Below are 24,884 nucleotides of genomic sequence, written 5' to 3'. Positions count from 1 at the left end.
AATTCACCAGAGGCCCTGTCAGCTCGGCCGCCCGTGTCCGAGGGTCCCGGCTGCTCTGAGGCATCACCACCGCCGCCGCCGCCATGTGCACCTCCTCTCAGCCCGTCCTCATCAAAAACAGGATAGAACGCTCAGTCTCTGAGAACATGTCAAGGCAAAGTGACTGGGGACACAGGGGGTAAGAGACTTTGGAATGAAAGTGCCGGGTATTTCATTTACCATATCCACTCTATTAGTCAGAGCGGCACAGTCAATCAGGGCCCCATTTTGAGTCGAGGGGAGTCAGGGGAGAGAGAATTGGGACACGGCAAAATGGCTGACGGTCACGGAGTGGCTATTCCAGCTCAGTCCAAATCAGTTTGAGGAGTCGCCGTGTATAAAATGGATTATTGCCATTCGGATCGAAGACGTCACCGCCTGTCCTTGTTAACTGAGGGAGGTGGCACTGAGCATGTGCGGGGAGGAAAGTGACGAGAGGGGACGGGAGGGTCGAAGCCGAAAGTGTGTGTTCGTGCGCGTGTGTGTGTGTGTGTGTATGCATGTGTGTGTGTGTGTGTGTGTGTGCTGTCTCCTCCCCAGGTCTCCCAGCGCACCTTTCTGTGAAACCATTTGGTAAATATGGAAAGGGGCCCCGAGGCCACAGAGGCCCGGTCCCTCTTTAGAACTGGATAATTGACTCCTTTTCCTCCTTGATAATTCATTGCTTGCATATGCCAGCTAATACATCAGCTGAAAACTGCCACGGCCCTCATCTCCCTTGACACACACACACACGCACACACATATACGCACACACACACACACACACACACACCACCACCACCACCCAGAGGAATGAGTGACTGTGGAGCGCATGAAAAATGGGGATGACAAATGGGAGCACTTCTAGATCTATGAATGAATTATGTCTTCTAAATACCTTGAGCAGAGGCAACTGTCAGCCGGAGTCTATACTAATCTGGGACAAAATATGACCAGCTCTGCATTAAAAAGGAGGGAGCAGGGCTGCGAGAGAATGAGGCGAGAAATGAACGAGCAATCAGGCCATTAAAACGTGGTGTCTGATTCAGCTTTGGTGGACATTTGCACATTTATCATGAGATGGATATATCCTCCCCCTCTTGTCATTTTAATACGGCCCCTTCCATTGAAATAGATTAGGATTATTCCAACAGGACAGAGATATCATTTGTTTTACAATAGCCGAGTCAGCACTCACAACGGTCATTAGGAATTAGATCAAACCGGCTGCTGTTGGGAGGGACGCTTTGCACACTGAAAAGAGGGATAAAATTAATGGCACTTCACTTGCAAGAGGCGGGATGTTAAACGCCTGTTCCACCCGACAACAGAGGCGGGACGGAAAGACAAATGGCTTGTACAAGACGCCGGGGCAAACCGTATACGAGCCGGGCTTGTGTACAGGAAGTTCAGCGTGCATGAAACACATCGGGGTCATTCACCTGCCGATGATTATGTTCACAGAGGAGGGCAAAGACACTGTAACCTTGCTATTGTTCTATCTTCTGAATATCTGGTAATGTAGTGTATTACCTGTGGGAAATGTATTTTTCAGGCGGCGGTTCAGAGACGACCCGACTGTGTTTCAGGGCCGCAGGAGGATCACTGCATCCCTCTGAAACGCAGCGAGCTGCAGGCAGGAGGAGGAACCACCAAGGACGGCGCAGTGCAGCCGGGCACTTTGAACAAGCGCGGTTGGAGGCCGTGGTGCATTCAAGGTCCAAACACTTTGGATGTGAAAGAGTAAAAATAGAGACAAAGATATGGAAGAGCGTTTAATTCCTTATCATCGTTTATGTATTTTTCATTGGAATATTCTCATTAAGACTCGACCCAGACATGTTTTGACACTCATAAAAACTCACTGCTTTTACTAAGAATTTGGGTCTGAAGTGTTTTTTCCACAAAAAAATTCACTTAGTAATTCTTTTAAATCTGTCTCCATCACTGAAAAATCCAGAATGAATTTGGATGTTTAGCCGACTACTTTGCTGAAAACTTAATTATAAGTGTCCAATCGGGATTTTGGACCAACCCCACCAACTCCGACCTAAAAATCAAAGATGGCTGTCCCCCCACATCAACAGTAAAATAATCTGTAGTAATATGCTTAAATTAGCACTTCTGTCTTATACTGTCCAACTTCTATCTGTGAACATGTTGCTATGGTGTTTGTATGAGCAAAATACCGACGTAATGAAAAATATTTGTGCAGTATTTGCCAAAAACACCAGGATGTTCTTCCGGTTGTATTTTGCAGTATGCAAGTCAGCACGCTTTTCTGGCTGTTCTGACCCGCAACCCTCTGCACAGCGGATGCATGATCAAGATGGTCAAATTTTAAAAATGTAATATTATGGTGAAGTGGTATCTCCCAATTGAATGCATACTGCATGCAACAGTGCTTTGTGAGGGCAACTGCTGTATGTACCGTATGTCAACGGAACCTCGATCCAAATTGCATATACTTAGTTTTTCTACATGAAGCAGTTGCCCTTACAAAGTGCATACTGTTGTTCAATTAGGACGTTCTACTGCATCATAACATGGTACCTTGAACTTTGACTCTCTTGCTCAAAATACCTGCTGCACAAAGGATTGTGGGTCAGAATAGCCAGAAAGGCGTGCTGGCTTGTACAATGCAAAATGAGACCACATGCAGTAGGACATTGTGGAATTATTTGGCATACATTTGACGCACTATGTATTGGGACTTACACAATATTATTAAGCATGCTAAATAGTATGGCGGTAAGGGTATTGGAACGCACAGGTAGAGTCACATTTAAATTGAGCACAAAAACACTTTGTTTTCAACAAACGTGAAGTACAACAAACACATTCTTTTTGAAAGGAGGGGGACTTTAAATGTGCACTTTCTATGAAGGATTCTACACTATAATTACTAGTTTATAAGTACAAATAACTGTCCCTAACCCTAATAAAGCAGCCCTGCAACGACTAAAAATGTTTCTATCGGTGAGTTAATGACTCAACACAAAACAAACAGCAGCACAAACTACAGCGTGGCAAATGACAAAAGTTGATTTAACAATAACTGTCTGAAAAGAACACAGAACTTTTTCAGTAAATATGAGCAATAAAGCCCTCATGAAGGAATTGTAGGGTCGTTAAAGCTAACGTCAGGTGTACTTAATAAACGCTAATTGAGACGGAAGGCTTCGTGTTAACAGTACATTGTGACGCGTTTGAAGAGCAATGTAAGCGTTGAACTGGATTTCTGATTAAATATATTTTTTCAATATAACATCAAAACCAAAGACTAAACCGAAAATAAACCGAGTAAATGTTCTCACCTCGAAATGAGAAGGACCGGCTACACCTGCCGTGGACACGCTGTGTGAAGGACGACACTGCCTCCTAGTGGCAGAACTCAGCACTGGAGGCAATGAAATACAATGAACATTTCTCCTGTTGATTCAATTTGGGGAATAGGAATTGAAATATAATGCTACATAAACCGAATCCGAAGATTTCTAATGAATGCAGACTGAAAATGAGAGGAAACAAGAGGATGCCTTAATTAAAGTAACATTTCTTTACTGACATCCTGTTGTCTAAATTCGTTTTGAAGCACCAGCTGGCTGCAGGATGAATAATAATCTGATATCTAACTAATTCATGAGAAGTAGTCTTTCACTCCATGAGGACTAACAGGGCCTGCTGCCTTCTCTCCACAAGGTGGCGATATAAGTCTTGATGCCGCTTCAACTCTGTCAATGGAGCTGAATTCTGTTTTATTGAGCTTTTGCATTTCATTGTACGCTCACTGAACACGCTCCTCGTTCTAATGGCGGCAATTAGCATAAAGGCAATAGACTCAGCCGTGGCCCTTTGGGAATCATTCAGCTCCCACACTGACACTTGTGTGATTATGAGCCCTCAGCCTCACTACCTCTATTAAATTCCCCAAATCATTACTTTAATGAGTGGGGTGGAAGAAAAATATAGATTGCCTCACAAATTACAGTTATTTCATGCACTTGTCAATTATATAGTAATATTTGAGGACTCCTTTGATCATCAATATGAAGAACAACAGAGAGAGAAGCTCCATGGTGGTGAAATGGATATGAGGGACTGTGGTATCTTTACAAGAAAAACACTTATATTCTAATTATATTTTTTCTTGGATCATTACAATTATTTTGCTTTCCCATTGCTCAGAGCGACGTGACTTTCTCACTGTTTGGTCCAATGATTGTCAATACATGTTACTCAATGAATAACTGTCATTGCTGTGTGTAGGTGTTAATACTGTAATGCTTAATCTGGAGCCATGTGGTGAAATAACCCACATGTTGTGATAGCCCCCTGATGTTAAAGGCCTCCGTGTGACTGGGTTTATGTTGGTGTGAGAGGAGAGAAAGGATTCATATAAACAGCCTGGTAGGCGATGACTTGTTCTGCCAGCACCTCCCTGTCTGTCTCTCCCTGTCTGTGTGTGGTGGTGCTCCTCCCGGCTCTCCTTGCTTCCAGCGCTGCTCATCATACACACCTGTCTCCAATCAGAGAATCATCCCTCCCAGTCAAACCAAAGGTGTTACCAGTTATGAGGGATTACAATCACAGTTCTAATAGCTTGTCTCATTCATGGATGTCTCTGAGTAAAATCCAAACTCAGAGTAGGAGTAAATAATCAAAAAACGTAAGAACTGAGGATACTTGAGGAAAATTGGGTTTTGTGCAAAAAAGGCTCAGTAACACGAACCTAAAACTCTGCACTAAAGTAATTTCACTGTGCCATCCGTCAGAGCAACGTGACCTCATTGATTGTTTAGAAATGAGTTCAGGTTGCCCAGACATGTCATCCCCTCCATAGAAACGCTGCCAGTCATATTTCTGATTCACTGGATCACTAAGGACGCCCACGCTGCCTCCCCGTAGTCGTTTGTGAGGCAATAACAGCAGGCTGTGGCGGTTTTCTTTTCCAGTGGTTGAGTTGTGTGCAGGGATCACACTGTGTCCTGCTCTGTTTGTGGACAGCGGCTGTATAATGATGAGTAAACAGGGATTTCTCGCCTTTGCCAGCAGCTGCTGGGTCAGATGCCAAGTGATGGGCAACATGTCGGGTAGGAGCTGTTTGTACTGCCGCAGCTGGCTTTTCTCCGATAGCGGATGAATTATCTTCACAAGCCGTGTACCTTTCTCACGTATAGCCTGAGATTTTTTTTCTGCCACACAGCGTCTTGTTTACACATTGTTCTTTTTAAAATCCTCACCAAGGTTTTTGTACAGAAACGCGACGTCAAATTGACAATTAAATAACCTTTCAGTTTTATTTATAAAACGTGTAGGTGCCACAAACATATATGGAACGTCTGCAGTAACAACATGGCATACACATTCACTTGTTCTTGAATATCCATCTTGACATGACACAAGCTTGCTCACTCTTTACAGCTGATGTAAGGATTTAAAAAGTGTGGTTGACCAGGCTTACACGGGAGCAGCTTTCATGACTCAGAGAAGCTTGGCTGGACATCTTCGTTCCCAACGGAGGTTGACAAGCGCCAACCACAACGTGAGTGCAGGATTATCAGCCTTTATACAACAAGAAGTACACAAACAGGCACTTGGATTAAAGTACCATCTCCTGTTTCTGTTTCTGTTCTGGCAAAGTGTTGTACATCCTGGAACTGAGCAACAAACATTCAACAACATAACACACCGAATGAGCTACAATCAGAGAGGTTTAGCACAGCACATTTCAGTCAACAGTCTGAGAGTGGTAGTCTCCTTTTTTCTTTTTTTTTTAAATCAGTCTTGTCAATCGCACCAGACATTTTTCATCCAGTAAACAGCGAAACAAACAAAGTCCATACTACGTGGAGGAAGTGTCCTGAGCAGGCAGCATCTGTGTGGGAGTGCTCTCCTTGCTGTCAGAGGTCAAGGTGGTGTTATCTCCAGTGACACCCACGTCAGACATCTCTGACATGTGCAGCTCACCGGCTCCATCCTGACAGCCAGGCGGAGGAGGGGTGTCGCCCCCGTGGCCGGAGCTGGACTTGTGGGAGGAGGTGGGGGAGTTGGTGGGGCTGAGCTGAACGGCCGTAGTGTCCTGCAGCATCTGGTCGCTCGTCTCCATTTCGAACGCCGCCGTCCCCATCCGCATCAGCCCCCACTTCTCGCCCCCGTTGGGCCGGCGGGCCACGTGGGCCGGGGGCCTCCTGCTGACCACACAGCACGCTGTGAAGAAGGCCAGGGCTACCAACAGGAGGAGAGGCCCGATGATGATCGGGGGGTTGCCGGTAGGGATTAAGGTGCCGAAGGCGAAAGCTCCCACCAGGGTGATGTTGATGCCGGCCAGCATGATGCACAGGCCGCAGGCGCAGCACAGGGCCGGGGAGGGCAGGCTCTGGTGCCGCGGGCCGCGCTGCTTGGGGGCCTTTATGGGAGCAGATGGTCCCGAGGTGTTTTCAGGTAGCACCATGTCTCATGGAGAGCTCTGTGAAAACACAGAGGAGCTGAAGATCACATGACTGACTTGTCACTGAACTCATCACTCAACACAGCGATGATGATGATGATGATGATGATGATGATGATGATGATGATGATGATGATGAAGAGGCTGAAGAGGCTGAAGAGCTGACGTGTGCAGCTCACCGGGGCAATACCTCTAAAAGTGCAGCTATGTTTAAGAGGCTGGAGCTTTTATAAGCTACACTTTTTAGGTTTCTGTGATCTTTTTTAAACATAACATTCAAAAGTAATTCCTACAGCAGCAAAAAAAAAAAATCTCCATAAATGACTAAGTGACAAATTATAAAACGCCTACTGAGAAAGGTTTTTCAACACCAATAAATGACTCAATACCACTAAAAGTGCAGCTATTCCCAATAAGAATACATTTTAAATCCATATTTTCCTCACTGCTGGTCACTTTAAAATGTGCACCAAGAAGAAAACCTGAAAACATACAGCAACATTGTTGTAAAGCCTTCTATTCTCCGTGTCACTTACCTTCAATCAGACCCATAAACCTCATCGATGTCTTGCCGTCTTCTGTCCGTCCATCACATGCAGGAGTGAGTAGCAGAGCTGGAGATCTCTCCCTCCTGCAAGTGAACAGCAGAGTGAGCTGCTGCTCACACACACACACACACCACATGTTATAATGAACAAAGACCACCGGGGGCACTACAGGGATCTGAAACAAACCCTCCAATCAAATCGGGGGCAATAAAGTGTTCGCACGTGTGCATTGAATACATTAACATTTGATTGTTTGAGGAATCTCTGAGAAATCAGTAGAAACTCAAATACACCGACTGGGTGGCGTTGAATGTTACTACTGCTACTTGTTGCTTTAAATCCATTTATTTAATTATGATAAAACCACATTCTGTTGCTGATTCAGCTTCTCTGGGTACACACGCTGCCGTCTGAGCGTTGCTATCTGATCAGTGTTTGTGCGGGTTAACCACACCGGCTTCCTGTCCCTTCACCATCCTCTCAGCATCCAAGGACACTCGCTCAACTGAAGCGTTAAACCACATTTACGCAACACACCTGAATGAGAACTTGCATTAAAGAAAGAAAAGCATGAATTGACAAATTAAAGCAACACAGATTGGACAAGCGAATATGTTTGAGGATATTTTTTTATTGAGAACACAGCATACCAGTGAAAATGTGCTCCACACACACACACAGAGCTTTATGCATCGGACCCCATAACTGCATCTCATTTGAAGGTATCACATCACATTAGAAGTCCATTTATGATTCATAATGGGAGTGAGAGGGCTTCAACATACCAAGTGTTTGTTTTTTTTTTGGCTCTGAGCAAATCCCCGTCAGCCTATGATGGCCCAGTGTTGCTATAGGGATGAGGTGTCCATGGCAACAGTGTGAAATCAGGGGGACGTGTTGTTTAACGGGGGCATCATAGTTAATTGGGTGATTAGGGAAATAAAAAGATGATAGACTGCCGTCGGTGTCCACTGGTCAAACAAAGACGGGCTTCATAATGAGTGAAACAAAGAGAAGTTCAAATATTTCTTTAAAATTAAAACAAAAGGAACTTGATGGACTCAAAACCTTGGTTAGTCAATTATTATTATCAATCGGCACACTCGGAGCGAGTCACAGAACCAAAACTAAATAATATACAAATATAAAAATAAATCCATTCGTCACCTCACGACAAAGTGTAACGTCAACTGTTCATAAACCCTCTTCAAGTCTCAAGTCTTCAGCCACAAACAAACAATTCTCACATTTCAGTAAAAACACACACGGATATCAAATCAATAAGAAACTAACAGTCTTTTTGGGATGTTTAGTTACAAAACATGCGAAGATGTGGTGCAAAAAAAATAAAGAGCCAGAGGCAATGTTGGACTCTAATGAGGATTAAACGGTTGTTAAAACATCACTGCAGGTGTTGAGTTCACATGGGGAGACCAAACCGATTACTTACATACAATACAATACAATATTCTCCCTTTCAGATAAATGAAATCAGTGACTTATGTTAAAGTACGTCAGTGCTACAGGTAGCTTGTGTTGAAGTGAAAGAATAAGAAATAAAAAACTACTTGATCGACTTTCAACATCCATTCACCTTCCTGCACGTTCTGCAAGGTCTACGTCGTAGCCTCGACTGACTTTTTAAAAAGAAAAAGTAAAAAAAAAAGATGTGTAAAATGGAGAAAAGCCCATTTTCAGTGATGAACAGTCTCCTTTAAGTGTCGGTTTTTTATCAATTTAACCACATACATCAAACCAAATACACTGACAAGCTTCAAAAAGCAAAACATAAAAGAGAACTCATCCCTTTCCTCCAGTGACCGAAAAAAAAATAAGCTGCATTTAAATAAAATATTAACTAATTCACAGTTGGACAACAAGAAAATGTATCAATATTAGATAATATTGCAATTAAAACAGTAACAGCTGCAAACCTGTGCTGAACCCACGTAATGCTGTGTTATTAATGATATGTACTCATTGTAAAACTGAATCATTGAATAGAAAATAAATATCTCTGTTAAGACTAATTGTAACAGTAAACCCAAAAGCTGGTCTCAAATTAAACAGCAATCAATAAGGAAGTGGCAGCCGACGTTTAACCGTCAGTGCTCAAACTCTGTGCAGGTGATAAGATTACTGGCCATGGGACAGAGCTTCAACACTAAGAACGGTTACTATGTGGCTGATCCTAAAAGGCTCCTGCTGAGAAAATAAATGTAAAATAAAACACACGCAAGGAGCAGGCAGAGGCTAAAATCAGTCAGATAAAACGTCGAGGGGACTTTTACTGGTCCTTCAGGCGGTGAGGTCGTCCGGCGCGGGTGCAAAGTCGCTGGTGCGCAGGGCGTTGGTCTGCGCCCGTCTGCGGGCCAGTCTGGAGTTGGAGGGAGGAGAAAGCCTCATGGAGCAAACGATGGCTCCCACGTCCTCCTGCTGCTCGTCGTGCTGAGATAGCTGCCGGTTAAAGGCGATGGCTTCTGCTGCAAACTGGCTCAGGTCTTTGGTGCTGCTGTTCCTGGAGGAAGAGAGGAGGCAGAAGAGGATTTATGAGATGGTTGAATGTTTTTTTACCTAAATCATCAACAGAGCTTTCACACAATTTAGTTTTAAACACATTATAAACTTCATAAATACATTTGATGCGGCTTTCGTCGCTGCCTTACCTCTGCAGAACATGAGGAGTTGGAAGACCTCTCTCTGGAGCGTTCTGTAAAAAAAAAAAAATTGCTTTAAATACAACAAAAAGTAGCATTGGATGAGTGATACAGTTTGTCTTGCATGTGAGATGCATCAGCAGATCTAATGACACCCACCCCTTGCACCCAAGGGTGCTTGAGGACCCGAGCAGCGCTGAGGCGCAGAGTTGCGTCCCGAACCAACAGCTTGGAGATGAGATCCTTGGCCCCCTCGGTGATGTGATCCCAGTCCTTGTCCGGGAATTCATACTTGCCCTGCTGGATGCTCTCAAACAGGTGACTCTGCGGAGAGAATAAGACCCGACATCCTGTAAAACTGTTGTTGTGTATTTGTAGTGAAGCAGGATGGCAACATTCTTCAAGCTGAAGCACAGAGGTGCCTGAATGAAAGTCTGGTGGAGATTAAATGCTGCTGAAGGATTTAACATTAAACTCCAGCTCGTCTACTAGGATTACTGTTGAGCAACACAGCCTGGCTGTAGCAGGCAAGCAGTATTTATAGCAGATATACAATCTTGTTAATAACTAAATATGATACATGCATACTATACAACTGCAAGCCCATAACAAGTTCCCAGAGTCCACGGTGACTTGACCTTAAAATGTGTTGTTTTGTCGAACCAACAGTCCAAAACCTACAGATATTCAGTTTTCTATAATAAAAAAAGACTACAGGGGCCAGCATACACCATCAGAAGTGCTTGTCAGAAAGCCCCTCCCCCTCGCAACTTCAAGACGTTCCGACCACTTCTGTAATTTTCCACAACGGAGTATCTGTCGTTCACATCCACTGTAAACACGTACAAGAGTGTCAGGTGAGATGGACACTGGGCGAGCGCAGTGGCTGATTGGGGGAAGAAAAACAACGTACCTGGCAGGTCCTGCAGGTTTCTCCCCGGTCCCAGCCACAGTCGGTGCCACAGTGGCCCGTGAAGGGGGGGCTGCCGCTCAGCAGGATGTAGAGGATGACCCCGAGACTCCACAGGTCACAGCGTTTGTCGTAGAAAGAGGCCTCGTCCCTGAACACCTCCACTACTTCTGGAGCCATGTACTCTGCTGAGCCACACTGAGAGAAACAAAACCACACGGGAGAGTCACGTAACTTGTTTTCCTTCAGAGAGTGTGAGTGTGAGTGTGTGTGTGTGTGTGTGATGAATTAAAATCTAGACCGTTACCGGTGTGGTGAGCTCTGGAGTCGTTATGGGCGTACAGGCACTGCTGAGCTTCACTCCACTTCCCAAGTCAAAATCACAGATCTTTACTGGGGACACCTGTGTAGAAAGACGAAGGAAAAGCATTGTACTTGTACACTCTACACCTCGAGGAAACACTAATGTCCTTCTGCTTCCTGCCCTTTAAAAAGTCACTTACCCAATCAGTGTATTCACAAAGGATGTTTTCCAGCTTAAGGTCTCTATGGGCAATGCCTGTAAAAAAACGCACAGTCACCATGACGAAAATGAAAATAAATAAATAATCCAGTTAGTCTCTTTGGACTTTCCCGGAACAGCCGTGTGGTTGTTGACCTACCTTTAGTGTGAAGGAAGTCAAGAGCTTGTGCAATGTCCCGGACCACCTTACTGGCCTCCAGCTCGTCAAAGTGCTTCCGGTTCTGGATGTGTGTGAGAATGGAGCCTGAAGGAAGAGAAGACAATTGTTGCAGCAATCTGCGTGTTTATCAAGAGGAAAAAAAAGCTACGTGTAAGCAGATTTAACTGTTAACGTATTCATTTATACTTACCACCACGCAGCTTTTCAAATACCAAATAAAAGCAGGAGCTGTCTTCAAAGAACTGGATCAATTCCAAAATGTTGCTGGATCAAGATAGTTCAGGATACTGATTAGAATCGGTTTCATCCTGTTTGCTTTAATTACATTTTTCTTTTTTACAAAATACACTCACTTGTTTCCTTGACACTGGTAGAGAGTTTCCACTTCTCGAAAGACTCTGCTGCGGCTGTGCCCTGCACTCTTCTCTATGATCTTTGTAAAACAAAACGTAAAAAATACATTAAACGTATAAAAAGTCAAAGCATTTATGCAAACAATTGGCGAAACTTTGATCCAAAACTATTTCCACAACTTTCTGTGTCAAGAAACAGCGTCCAACAAGCTGTCTAAGCAAATAATAACAAATAAATGTTACCTAAAATGATCCGTACTCACCTTCACAGCATACTCCTGTCCGTTCTGCAGACTTATGCATCCTTGAACTTTAGCATACGCCCCTTGACCGAGCACCTCATCCGTCAGTTTGTAGAGATCTGAAGAAAGAATGACGTTATGGGACTGCAGCACATGCTTGTGTCATCTTTTAATTTTTGAAGTTTCGCAATAACATCAGCTTCATTACCATCAAAGGTGCCCGTGGAGCTGTCGGTCGCTCTGGTTCTTTTCTTCTTTTTTCTTTTAGCTGCATCTGGGATATTCACTGGCTGGCTTTTCTCGATTTCTGTGGCGACACAAAAGAACCCATTTGCAAGCAAATTCGTTAAAACAGTACAGAGTTTGCCAGAGTGTCACTGTCGTGAATCACAGAGCTGTTTGTACCTCCTGGGCTTTGGGAAAGGTGCTGTCTCTCTTCTGAAGCGACCCCGTTCTCCTGAGTTCCCCCACAGCTCTGCCCCACTTGGCCCAAAGCCAGGGAGTTACCCTGTAACAGAGCGAAGGAGGCCGCATGGGAGAGCGAGGGGGAAAGTGCGAGAGTATCCAGAGTGAGATCGGGTGGTGGTACAGTAGAGAAAGCACGAGAGGGAATACATAATACTCTCACTTTGTTCTCAGTGTGAAATAAAAAAAAAAATAAAAAACATTTCCCACACAACAGGCTTAACCCTTATACATGATAACAACTTAATTTGCATAATGTATGTGTTTGCATGATGTATATCTACTATTACCACCCATCATATCTCATCTTCCCCTTTGGCAACCTGCCATAACAGTGGCCTGATGCGAATGCAGGAAATAGCATATCAGGCCTTACCTCACCCTGGTTATTACCAGAAGCCTTTATTCAAACACTGATAGTGCGTGACTCATGGAAAATGATGAAACTTCTGAATTTCTGTTCTGATAGCCTTGACAGTCTGTGAACTGCGTCCTGGCAGCTTGTTCCGTTTCTAACACGTTAAAGTTAAAAGTGAAAGGGTTTGAAATCGCCAGAATTAAGAGAACAGATCTTATACCTGGAGGGTGTGCTGGAAGGTCTGCAACTCTGTCATCACGCTGTGCCTCACCATATCTGCCAACTGAGAGTAACACATACAGAGTTAGTCTGGAACAAACTGCAGCAGATACATAAATACACACGATGACAAGATATTTAGGTCAACGGGAATATAGCAAATAAAAAAGCAAAAAAAGTCCATTGATCACCTCGCAGTAACATTTTCCTCTTTCTTTCACTCTCTTGTGTCAAACTTTCTTTCGGTCTGGTTATTGAGTGACAGAATAAGGTTAAGATCTGCTACTGTAGGTTAGCTTTAGCATTATGCAGCTAACATTTGCTACATTGTTACTTCACATTCATTTCCACACAAATCGAGGCACACCGACCAAGAGGCAGCAACGACTAAACGATTAACCACTCATGTGTAGAGCTGCGAGTTAGCGTTCACTGGTGACTGTACAAACATCGATGTTATTGTCGTTAACCCCAGCTAGCTAGCTAGCTAGCTAGCAAGTACCCTTAGCTAGCTTGTCCTACCAAATGTTCGTCCATTCGCTAGTTTTGGGGTAGTTGGTATTTAAATACCAGTAAGTTTTCGTTAAACAGAAAACAGAAATACAACAAACCTGGACTCTGGGTCCAAATGGTCCAAACCAGCCAAGTCCCCTTCTGTCAAAGCCTCTCACAGCTGATGTAAGCACCCATCACTAGCTGAAATTTCAGTCAGTGACGCGCAGGGCGGGAAAACACATAAACAGACGTTTGCTCCGCCCCTTTTTGCAAACCCACCTTCTCCCATTGGTCGACAATACGGCTACCTCTTTTACGTCACTTCACTTGACTCCCAGCCACACCCCGCACCACGTAGTGGGGCTTTTCTTGTGCATGATGATGCGATTTATTTACAGAAGCACAGGTTTGGCAGGTCAGCATGACGTATACGATTAAGTATGGCTCACGCCACATACCTACAATGTGTTATCATTAATATTTGTATTAATCCTTCTCCTTCTCCGTGTCGTTATTTATCTGGTGAAAGCTTCATCTGTGTTGGTTTTGGCCTGAAACGAATGGCCTAAAGCAGACCAAACCTAATAGGTGAATTTATAATACTCGTCTGGTTGTCTTTTCACTTCTGTGATAAATTGTTGACTTTGATAATGTAAGCATTACTATTGTTTTTGTGCATCTTTTTGTTTTGCAGTGCAAAAAACACATTTTCAAAAGCTTTTTTAGCATTTTTATGTTCAAACTGTACAAAAAAATAAAAAATACACACATTTACAACAATATAAACTTTGAACAAAAAACGACTTAACACTGTATATAAAAAGGTCAAACATACATGCACAGGAGGAAAGAATACGCACAAGTACAGGAGGATGTATTATAATCCAACACAAAGTCCTATAATGATGGCACCAAGCACATCTTCACTGGAAGTAAACACCTGAAGGCACTGCCACCATCTGAAGAAATGTGGTAAGTTAGTGGACCTTCCCAGTTATGCTTAGAAAACCACTCATACAACTTGATGTAAAATTGTTCTTTGTTTTGAGTGTTTTGAAGGCGATGACTTCTCACGGGGCTCAGATAACGTCAAAATGTAAACTTCTTTTGTCCTTGTGGTTTTGTTTAATTGCATATCTTCTCTGTCATCGCTTTCTGTAGGAAAAGAAAGAAAGGACACGTTTAACACATCAAAATCTTATTGTACGACGAGATGAATGATCGTTAATAAGTGCTATCTACAATTTCTGTATGAAGAACATTATTTCTTATCGTGAGAAAGGAAATTCCTATAAGACCAACAACAAAAAGAATTGCCTTGGGTACTAAAGGTGGAACAACAAAACAGGGTCTGTTTACAAGACTCATCCTTTCTGCGGAGTGTTGACATAAATGTCTCGTCCCCGCTTCGCTTTATGAGGGGGGATTACACGGCCCAGGCTTCATAATGATGATAACTGAAGCTTTTTATTGATGCTCGGAGGACCATTCTCCATCTGCTCATCTGTGATGGAGGTCTACAGCTACACAAACGCTGCCTCACTACATCACTGCACAAAGACAGCAACTTCTCTTACGAGAGTTGTTGCTTCAAACTAAACCATAAAGCAGTTTACAAGTTTATTTCACAATGGAGAATTGGGGAAAACGTGAATACTTGTTCCAATCCTAGAGTGAAATGGAAAATGATTGTTATCTTAGGGGGAACATGTAGTCTGTAAGACTTCAGAAGACAAACATTGCTGTTATTTTCTTTGTCCATTAGCCGGGAAAACTCACTGGCATGAGGACAAAACTCAACCTCACCAAGCATGCTGCACATCAAGGTTATAGATGGCAGGATGGCTGATGTTTTCTGCAAGACTGACAGTTATGGGAGCGAGACTGACAACCCCTACCAACACAAAACATCCATTTGATCCTCTTTCTCCTGCTCCCTGTCGTCAACCTCACACATCTGAGGTCGTTGCTATTGTCTCACCAGGGGCTCCAGTTCCGAGTGATCGATGAGGTTGAACTCCGAGATGAAGTAGTAATAGTGCTTGTAGCAGGTATTGATGTGGGCCTCTGCACCCATGCTGCAGATGCTGTCAAAGTGATGGATGTAAACGTGCACAAACACCCTGAAGAGGCGGCTCAGGATCTTCTTGCACACCTGCTGGAAGTTCTTGGGGAAAGGTACACCTAGTGAGGAGAAACGTGTTACAGACATTAGTCGACTTCCACCAGAGAAATTGTTTGATTAAATCCGAGACATACATTTAATCATTTTATATAATTGAATCCCATCATGTAATAGATGTAATATTCTGTAAGTAATCTTCTTAACAGCATCAATCGTCTGCCTCTTTTGAGGTACTATGTTGATGAAAGTGGACCTAAAGGAGAAAAGATAGGACCTGTAACTTAATACTCTATTGCACCTTAGAGTAAATGGATAACAACACATTTTTTAGTTGAGCAAGGCCTCTGTCAGTCTAAGAAATGTGTTAATGATTTGTGTCAAAGAGATAAAAGCCTCTTTTAACTGAAATACTATCTTTTATATATTTGTAGGTAAAGGTGCAGTAGAGCCGTGATCCTCAGCCAGGCGTACACGTACTCCACGGGTTACCTCTGCCCTTACTCTGGAGTATATTTGACAAAAAAAACATTACGATTTGGTAAAAAAAAAAAAAAGGGGGAGAGAACAGTTACAAATAGGATTACTAATTAGTGTGAGCCTGAACTTTAGCATATTTACTGCCACAATAACCATGACTTAAGCAACTTGTGAAAGATTCCAACTTAATAGCTACACGTTACAGATAAATGGCAGAAAAGTCTAACTTTTACTGCCTGAAGTGGTAGTAATACACAATACAAAGTAATACACAATACAAAAATCAGCTTAATAAAAGAAAGACACCAAGCATCACAGTGTTTTCTCTGCAGTGAACAACTAAAACAATTCCTTTAAGTTATCCCATCTATGGAAGGGGCTCATTAATGAAATGTACTTGAGCCCTTCTGAAAAGGCTCTGTGGGTATGCCAGACAAATAAAAAAGCAAAAATTGAGGCACATTGTTCCACGTCTTACATGGACGCTCACACTATCCTTTCACTTTCTGTCTCTATTTATTCCTGCTCAGGGCCATGGAAGATTGAGCACACACTGGGTAAAAAGGTAGGGAAACTGACAATCTTCAGTCTAACAAGTAGGCAAAACCCTTTTACACCTAGAGGTACATTTCACCCGACCTGCATGTCTATGGACTGCAGGGGGGAAGCAGAGGATCACACACAGAGAGGCCCCTGATTCAAATGTTGATTGTCAAATCTGCTGCTGGGATAAAATATCACCACAATCATCCGTCCAGTCTCCTCTAAATGTCAACCTGATTGTTTAATTAACCCCTGCTTGAACTTTATCAACCCATTTGAGATGTTAATGAAGGGGAACAACACTGCACTCCAGGCAGACACTTCAGCACTGATGCAGCACAACGTCAGTGCGGCGATCAATCAGGCATTAGGCTTCACACTCAACAACAGTCTGACGCCTTAATTGGTAAGACTCCTCACACACCTACTCTGGTGGGGAAGATGTCCTCATTATTGATGAGCGACTCGATCCAGTCCATCATCAGGTTCATGTACTTGAGAGCGGGCAGCTTGGTGGGTTTCTTGTAGTCGTCGCCGTCCTGCCACCTGTACTCGTACCTCAGCCCCCCAGACATGATGGGACAAGTGCGCTCGGAGCAGTACTCGCTCACCGTGCCGTAGATCAAGTTGATCCTGTTAAAAAAATCGACCACGTGAACGGCAATCCAGTCGTTGATGTTCTCCCCCTCCGGCAGCTGAACCACTTTCCTCAGGTCCAAGCCGGACTTGAGCGAGGCCTGGGCCTTCTTGTAGAGTTCAAAGCGCTGGGTGCCCGGTTCGAAGCGCTTCCTCGGCCTGAATGTTTTGTCTTTGCTGAAGACTTGTCCGAGACACAGCGCCATTGACTCAGCCGATTCCCCTGTGATAAGGGGAGAGTAAGCTCTCCAGAATAATAATTAGTTTTGGGTTTGATAAAGCGTGACCCTTTCCTGAGCGATGGCACCAGACGCGCTTCAGCTCGGAGATCAGGTCACAGGGGGTCAGCGTCTGTCGTGTAAAGATTGCAGGGAGCTCTTGTTTTCAGATGGCGGGACGTTTCTGTGAAGAAGAAGAAGAAGAAGAAGAAGAAGAAGAAGAAGAAGAAGAAGAACAAGAGAAGTCAAAGGCTCATTCATTTCCTGTCAATCCACTGCTTTAAACCAGAATAATCCAAAACATAAAGGTAACATCAAAGGTATACCTACGACCCATACATATCACTATTGTGTAGGCATGATATTTAAATACACAAGCCAAACAAAATCTAGATCATTAAAATGACTCATGTGGGCCAAAGCGTGTAAAACTGTATCACTCCCAACTAACAGACTAGTGAGTTCATCCCAAATTGGCCTTCATCGCTCTGTGTGACTGAGATGACCTTTTCACAAGATCTTCAGTGGCACACGCTGATAAAAATAGCAACAGTTTTTGACTAAAGTCAAGCATAGTTGAGAAAATGAATGGCATGCTGTCTCTCACTCAAAACACTGGATGCTATGATGACAAAACTTTAAGTTTGGTTTAAAAACAAATTTCTGGGAGATGAGTCTTTGGATGTGACACACAAACAGTACATTATTGACATACGATTATCTTTTTATGATAGCTATTTTTGTATTTTTATTAAACCCATTTTTAACCACGTGACTCAGTGAGTTCAACTAGTGTTTTTTTACAAGGGCGACCTGGCCAAGAAAGCAGCATAATAAGTTAAAGACAATGACCGTAAGAAAAACAAAGCATAAATATATTCTATAAAGTCAAAATATAAAAATACCTGTATATACGCACAGTACACCAAACAATTCAATAACTATTTCACTTATAAGAGCTTGAACATTGGGCAGAGAGACCAGTTCCAGTTTCAAGTCTTTTTTCCCCAGTTCGGTCCGTGCACTTGGAGCGGACAACCAGACGGTATATCTTGTGATCTCACACTATGACTACAGTGAGACTTCTGTGCAATCACAGTGCTAATAACGGTCTGGCAGATATTACACACTGATCAGGAGCACGCCCTCGCTGAACTGTTATGTGATCCAAAGCCTTCATTATTATGGTAATAAAACAATAATGCCCGCATTTGAATATTAACAACATACTGTAGGTTATTATAGGAAAATGAGGTGGGCAGTTTGTGAGAGATACAATCTAGGTATGTCACATAGTTGAAAGGGTTACATTTCATTGTGTTACACTCCATTGAGTTGTGTGTTTCCATCCAACAATGTGGAAGACTGCAGCATATGTTGCTCCCACAGATTTGACACTGCAGTGACATTCAAGTGACTGTGGTTGCAACATGATACTATATCCGCATTTGTGTCCCATTTTGAACTGCCGGCCTCAGCGTTTCCTGTGGTTGTTTCTCTCTGACTCCAATAAGCAGAAGGTTTTTTTTTTGTCCCCACATTATCATCTGTGCTCACATTATAGGCTGAGCACTGATACGGTGGTTTGTTGTGAACTTCTGTTGACCTGGAACCTCATTTCAGAAAAATAGGGTTCTGTTCACTCTTGTCCTTTTGAGCGAACAGTGATGACTTGAAATGCAAACAGCATTTGATATATGAGAAGGGTACTCTTTCTTTCCACTATAGCTTTCACAGTCTGCCTGATCTCAGTTTAAAACTCACCACTGGGGGGAGCGTGAATACGTGGTCATGAGATAGCTCTTATGTCCATAACAAAAGGGCTTTCTGAGGAAGGCTCACAGTTACAGCATGCCATTCAGTTCTCCATAAGGAGACACGGTTTCAGCCAAATATTGAACTTGGACACTCTTAGTACTGAAGCCAAAAAGTGACAGCATGTGGGACAGAGGGACTTTTTGTATTGATCACTTTACCCCTCCCTGCGTTCTTCAACAGCCTCGGAATGAAGCATGTCTGATCACGCACTTTAATGGCTTTTCTGCAGTTTGCCTCTGACAACTTGCAGACTAGCAAAAGCCCTCCCAAGACCCAACACATAAATGAGAAAGAAAAAAAAAAAAAAAAGAAGAAGAAGGCGCTGCAAGTCTCGGTAGCCAGAAACAAAGGAAGAGGGAGATCCAAAAACAAGAGATTACAGAATCGGGGGAGGAAAAACAAGCTGTCTGCACTGTACCTGGCTGAAATCCTACCGCAGAGGAATGTGGTGGGAAGTTGTGAGAAGTTCAGGGAGGATTCAGGCGCCGGAGCCCTTGGCTTTAATCTCCCCGTGGAGGACAGATCCAGCTGCTCTGCCCCCTCTAGCTCCTCTGCATCCACTCCCTCTCTGCCGGCCACTAACAGACCGAGAGGCTCCAACTTTACTCAGCAGCACAGACAACACAGTAAAGGGAGAAAAAAGTTGTTTGGCTTCTCTTCCTGTGGATGATGTCACATCCTGACTTTGCCTTCTGGGCTCTGTGTGTGTGTCAGTGCCTGTGTGTGTGTGTGTGTGTGTGTGTGTGTGTGTGTGTGTGTGTGTGTGTGTGTGTGTGTGTGTGTGTGTGTGGAAGACCTATAAATTGGAAGAGTAGAAGGGCTGGAAAAGGCCTTTCTAAACCCCCACCCAGCCCTCCCTGTTTTCCATTTCTTTCCTTTCTTCTCATCCTGTAGGAAGAGCAGCCGGCCCACTTGTCCCACCAAAGTCCAGCCCTCTGGTAAAGGTCCTGAGAAAGCAACCCCTCCCTCTTAAGCCACATATAGGACAGAAGGAGCAGAATGATCCCACAAACATTTCTGGATGTTTGGCAGTCTGTGCTGCTCTTTTTTTTTTCTCCTTTTCTTTTTTGTGAAGTCTCAATAACATATTATTTAAATTCTTGTCCTTTTTTTTTAAAGATATTGTCGTTGAGCTCAACCTTGAATTGAGAAAATGCTAGTCTCCACAAAAGAAACACTGCATTCAAATCGTGAGCAAACAAGGCACGTCTGACTGTCTATCTCGCGGTGCCCTCGGGGGCTGAGTGTTCTCATGATAGCTGCCCTGACTGTTCGCTTTGTCTCGAAGGTGAATGGGTGCCACTAAGATGAAGACGGTGTCTGTTTCTCTGCTGTGTAATGGCACCCAACCTGCAAAGAAGAAGCGGTCTACTCTTTGCGATAGGAGTCCCTCCAGAACGGGAATGATAAAACTCTAGGATGAGATAAAGTCTCATTCACACAGGTTCAGCTTCATGACAAGATTTACATTTTCTTAATTAAGGAGCAACAAGATCAAAAGCCAGCAGACAGACAACTAGAGTTAGATCTGCGATGACTGTTGCCTTCCTTCCCAGGATTACAATATTGTAACAGTGTTCAGTGTGTGTCCTTATCTAAACAAAAGTGTTACACTGAGCTGCAGCAATCAAGTCGGTTAGTTGAGTTGATGAGATTCCCAATTTTGGGGTCCTTCATGAAGCAACAGGTATACTAAATGAGATTTTATTGTTTCCTTTATCTCAATGTTGTTGCATTGGAGGAATTCTGACCCTGGTCCCACAGTCATTTGATTCAAGACACATTGTACTGTAGGAGGTAAGAATTTATTTATTTTATAAAGTTATTCATGACTATATATGGAGCCAAACATCTGCTACGAAGACTTAACCTGAGACATAAACGCATGATTATGATATTATTTGTATCATTTAAATTAGGGATGCTCCAATCGGGCCGATACTGACTCAAATAGCTGGTGTTGTGGCAACGTAGCCGATCTGTTCAATCCAATGCCGTTTATATACTATATACATTATAAACTGGTATTTTGATTCATGTTTAACTTTTGGCTAATTTGTTGAGCTGTAATTTCTGCTGGTGTCCAACGTATTATTATAATGTTAACTAACAATTCAGTGAATTTATATCTATGTATTTATTTGTTACATTTTGTTCTATAAAGTGAGGAAAACAATATTGAAGGTATCGGCCGATACCTAAAGCCCAGGTATCGTATCAATAGCGGGACTGACATTTAAAAAAAATATATGGACATATATGTATGCATAAGTATACATGCATATGTTTTTGTATATTTTGTTGAGTTTCTTATCAACTTAATTCTGCATCGCCACCTTTATGCTATTCAGTGCTTAACGGAAACTTAAATAAAAAAGGGACATGGACTGTAGTCATAAATTGCAGTGACACAACATATCCACTTGGGGTCACTATGACTATTGCTATGAGTGCAGTTTCATGACACTTTCTATACTCTGGATTATAAGTGATGATATCATCAGAAGAAAAGCCTTGTTTTCAGATCAGCAGGTGGGTTGGGTTTAAATACTGATTGAATATTGTTTCATGCTCATCAATTAGGCATCAAATGTTTGTATACTGCACAATACATAAGGAAAGTAGCCTCAGAATAAGTGGAAGACGACACTTTTAAACTGAGGTTGAGTGTTGGATTAGTTTACCAAACTCAATTCAAAAGGAGTAGAAGTCCCTGTTTGAAAAAACATTTTCGGAGTTCTATAATCTATTACATACAATTACATGCGATCTAACCAAGTACGATTTTTCAAAAAAATCCCCAAAGTGTCGACATACACAGGAAATGCATGACAGATTAGGTCTGCTGCTGCTCTGTGCTCTACTTCAGCTCTGAGTGTTACTGTCATCCCCCAGAAATGTGACACAGGAGGAAGTGCAACCAGTCAGACCTTCTCTTCAGCTCTGATCATCACTCAGCGCAGCACTCACTGTCACCAAAAAACATGCTGCCGGTCCAAACAAACACAAAGTGTAACGCCACAGTTGCAGCTGTTTGGGGAAAGTGGTATGCCATTGAACTATAAATATGTTTTGCTACCATCTGTTCTGGAGTGAAAGTAAAAGGGTTCACCTGGAATCCTCGGGTATACTGTAACAGACTCTTGACAGTTTACAACCTAACGGGTGGATGATTTATGATCATGTTAGCAGAGCAGGTGTCCGACTCAATACAGACCTCTCTGTGTTCTCTGTGTAATCATTAAAGGCTCACAGGTGACCGTCACCCATTGGAGTATCCATCCATCTCACTTTGTGGGATTACTTTAAAAGGGAGACAGCCCAGGTGAATACTGACAAAAACGTAACGAATGGATATCACCATGAAGCTTCTCAATTGGATTACTGACATTAGGACAATTATTTTAGGTACTATATTATTAAATATATGCTAATTAGCATATATTTCCAGAACATAAACCTGATGATTGAATAAAGCCAGGTTCGAAATTCTTGTTTCATTTCATTGACATATTAGAGCCAACGGTTTCAAAGGAGGGAATTTTGGATATCTCTTTTTTTATCACTCTCCAGTTTTTAGGAACAAAATGTTCTATAAATCAGGCTATGAATGATATATGAACAAACCCCTCAGTAAATCTCTTCAGACTACAGTTTGGAATGAAAATGGAAAGTTTGGTGTGTGTTAGTGATACTGAAGTGGAGATTTTTGGCTAAGAGTGAGAAAAAAACTCATTTTAAGAAAACGGCCTTTAAAAGATATTTGATGCAAAATGCCAAGCATTTTGAGAAAGCTACACATGCAAATAGACAAAGTGTAGCAAAATAAACACCTAAATGTGTTTTTACGTGTAGTGTCTCACCTCAAGTGACAAGCATCACACGTAACTGAGCAGACGCAGGTTTGCAAAGTGTCAAATGTAATGCTGCTGCTGTGTGACAGACATGCACAAGCAGCACACCTTTATCTTTACAGGGGATCAGATTAAGTCATTCATTGACTGAATAACAGTGTTGTATAAATGATGTTGCCTTTTCATCCTACTGCACTGTGTGCCTGAAGATAAAAGCTGTTAAAGAGATTAAACTTTGAGGCACGTAGCTCAGGCATGCTTTGTACGGGGGGCCCTGAGGGTCAAAACACAAAAACTCTTCACAAAAAACAAGATTTCACAAAACTAGTTTCACGAAACACAACCGCAGAAGATAAAACACAACCACATTGAGGTGAGACTCAAACAGGAAGCGGTAGCTACATATTGGACAATCATTCTGACACTCTGCGACAAACTGAATTACTTATATTTCTGGATGTGGCACATTGCTCCCTCTCAAAGGTCGGGATGATAAGATTAAATTCATCTGTATTTATCTCAAGGGAACTATTGTGCAGCAGTTGCAATACCATGTGAGAAGAGTGCAAATATGGCGCCCAGTGTATAGATGAGCACTGCTCCGAGCTATCTCTGAGGCTCCCCTATGAAGGAAGCTCATTTTGGCCGCTTGCATTCGTGATCTCGTTGTTTTGGTCAACGACCAAAGCTCATGACCATTGGTGAGGGTCGAAGCGTAAATGGACTGGTAAATCAAGAGATCAGCTCCCTCATCACCACAACGGTCTGGTACAACGCCTGCATAAACACAGACGCCGCATTGTACCGCCCGTCCACCTCCTGCTCCATTTCAGGCTCACTCATGAACGAGAACCCGACATATTTGAACTCCCTCGCTTGGGGCGCGAAACAAAAAGTTTTTGCGTGTTGCGAAATGTTGTGATGTTGTTGGGACATGTTGTTAAGTTGTCGTTTTGTTTTTGTCAAACATTATTGAGTTTAGTCAATTGTGACGTTGTTTTATTTTGTGATTTGTCGTTGTGTTTTGACCCCCAAGGGCCACTCAAGATTTTAGCAACTTATTTTTATGCAAATATCACAGATATGTAGATTGTGTTAAAAGCTGGGTTGGTAATCTTAAGAAACTAGGAAGAGTGAGCTAGATTTGTTTAATCGTCAAACCAGAAAACCAAGCCCAGTGTTGCCAACTGTTTTCTAATAAACGTAGCAGCACTAGCTCCCAAAGTTGCTAAATCTAGTGAGAAAGTCGCAGAGTCTGCAACACAGACAGCCGGTTCCTTCAGAGCTCTACAAAGCAACTCCCCCAAAATTATCATTATGAAACATTAAAAAAACATCATAATGACAAGTAGGCCGTTCAATCATTACATACAGGCTGAATTCAATTATTATTATTATTTTGTCAGAGAATTGGATTCAATGATTGCTGTTTGGGTTTAATGAGATTAACATAAATAGATGAATAGAAGATTACCAACCCTGCCTTTAAGTTGGCTGTGACCGTTTAGGTATTTATATATAAATATATTGGTTTTGATGGTAGTATGATGCCAGATACTATTTGCTCCCTTTACATCAAAGACCTAAATGGATATAATTATACCCTATTCCAGAGATTAGTCAACTCCACTCCCACAAGAAGCAGCAAAACTCACACTTGTGTTCGCCAATTAACCGCTGAGTCTGTCCAAATGGAGCTGCAGCTGATTGATCTCATATTGGCGGTGACTTCACATTTGATACAGTCAGTTGGTGAACTCCATATTTGGCGCCCATACTCACAGCAGTGTGTGGAGAGAGAAGACTCCACC

The 24,884-nt window shown here is 42.7% G+C and overlaps 3 protein-coding genes across 3 annotated transcripts; all 3 read right to left on the bottom strand.

The window, feature by feature from the left end:
- Positions 1-5,866: 5,866 nt before the first annotated feature.
- LOC306694829 (transmembrane protein 275-like) lies at positions 5,867-6,475 on the bottom strand (the record flags this gene model as incomplete). The annotated part of the gene is made up of 1 exon (XM_079157857.1): positions 5,867-6,475. One exon carries the CDS (start codon positions 6,473-6,475, stop codon positions 5,867-5,869), a length of 609 nt encoding a protein of 202 aa, XP_079013983.1.
- Positions 6,476-7,643: 1,168 nt separating this feature from the next.
- On the bottom strand, positions 7,644-13,595 carry mknk1 (MAPK interacting serine/threonine kinase 1). Its single transcript, XM_079158674.1, has 14 exons — positions 13,519-13,595; positions 12,909-12,971; positions 12,271-12,373; positions 12,074-12,172; positions 11,887-11,984; positions 11,624-11,703; positions 11,461-11,534; positions 11,250-11,354; positions 11,091-11,146; positions 10,895-10,990; positions 10,591-10,785; positions 9,837-10,001; positions 9,687-9,730; positions 7,644-9,538 (listed from the first exon to the last, which is right to left on the bottom strand). The coding sequence occupies exons 2-14, from the start codon at positions 12,960-12,962 to the stop codon at positions 9,319-9,321; spliced, it is 1,389 nt and encodes a 462-aa protein (XP_079014800.1). The 5' UTR covers positions 12,963-12,971; positions 13,519-13,595; the 3' UTR covers positions 7,644-9,318.
- A 523-nt stretch (positions 13,596-14,118) lies between these two features.
- On the bottom strand, positions 14,119-19,856 carry mob3c (MOB kinase activator 3C). The gene is made up of 4 exons (XM_079158581.1): positions 19,638-19,856; positions 16,972-17,585; positions 15,384-15,586; positions 14,119-14,557 (listed from the first exon to the last, which is right to left on the bottom strand). Exons 2-4 carry the CDS (start codon positions 17,387-17,389, stop codon positions 14,528-14,530), a joined length of 651 nt encoding a protein of 216 aa, XP_079014707.1. The 5' UTR covers positions 17,390-17,585; positions 19,638-19,856; the 3' UTR covers positions 14,119-14,527.
- Between the last annotated feature and the right edge of the window lie 5,028 nt (positions 19,857-24,884).

The sequence above is a fragment of the Pholis gunnellus genome (genome assembly GCF_910591455.1).
Source record: "Pholis gunnellus genome assembly, chromosome: 4".
Taxonomy (NCBI): Eukaryota; Metazoa; Chordata; class Actinopteri; order Perciformes; family Pholidae; genus Pholis; species Pholis gunnellus.
This window is presented reverse-complemented; position numbering and strand designations above follow the sequence as displayed.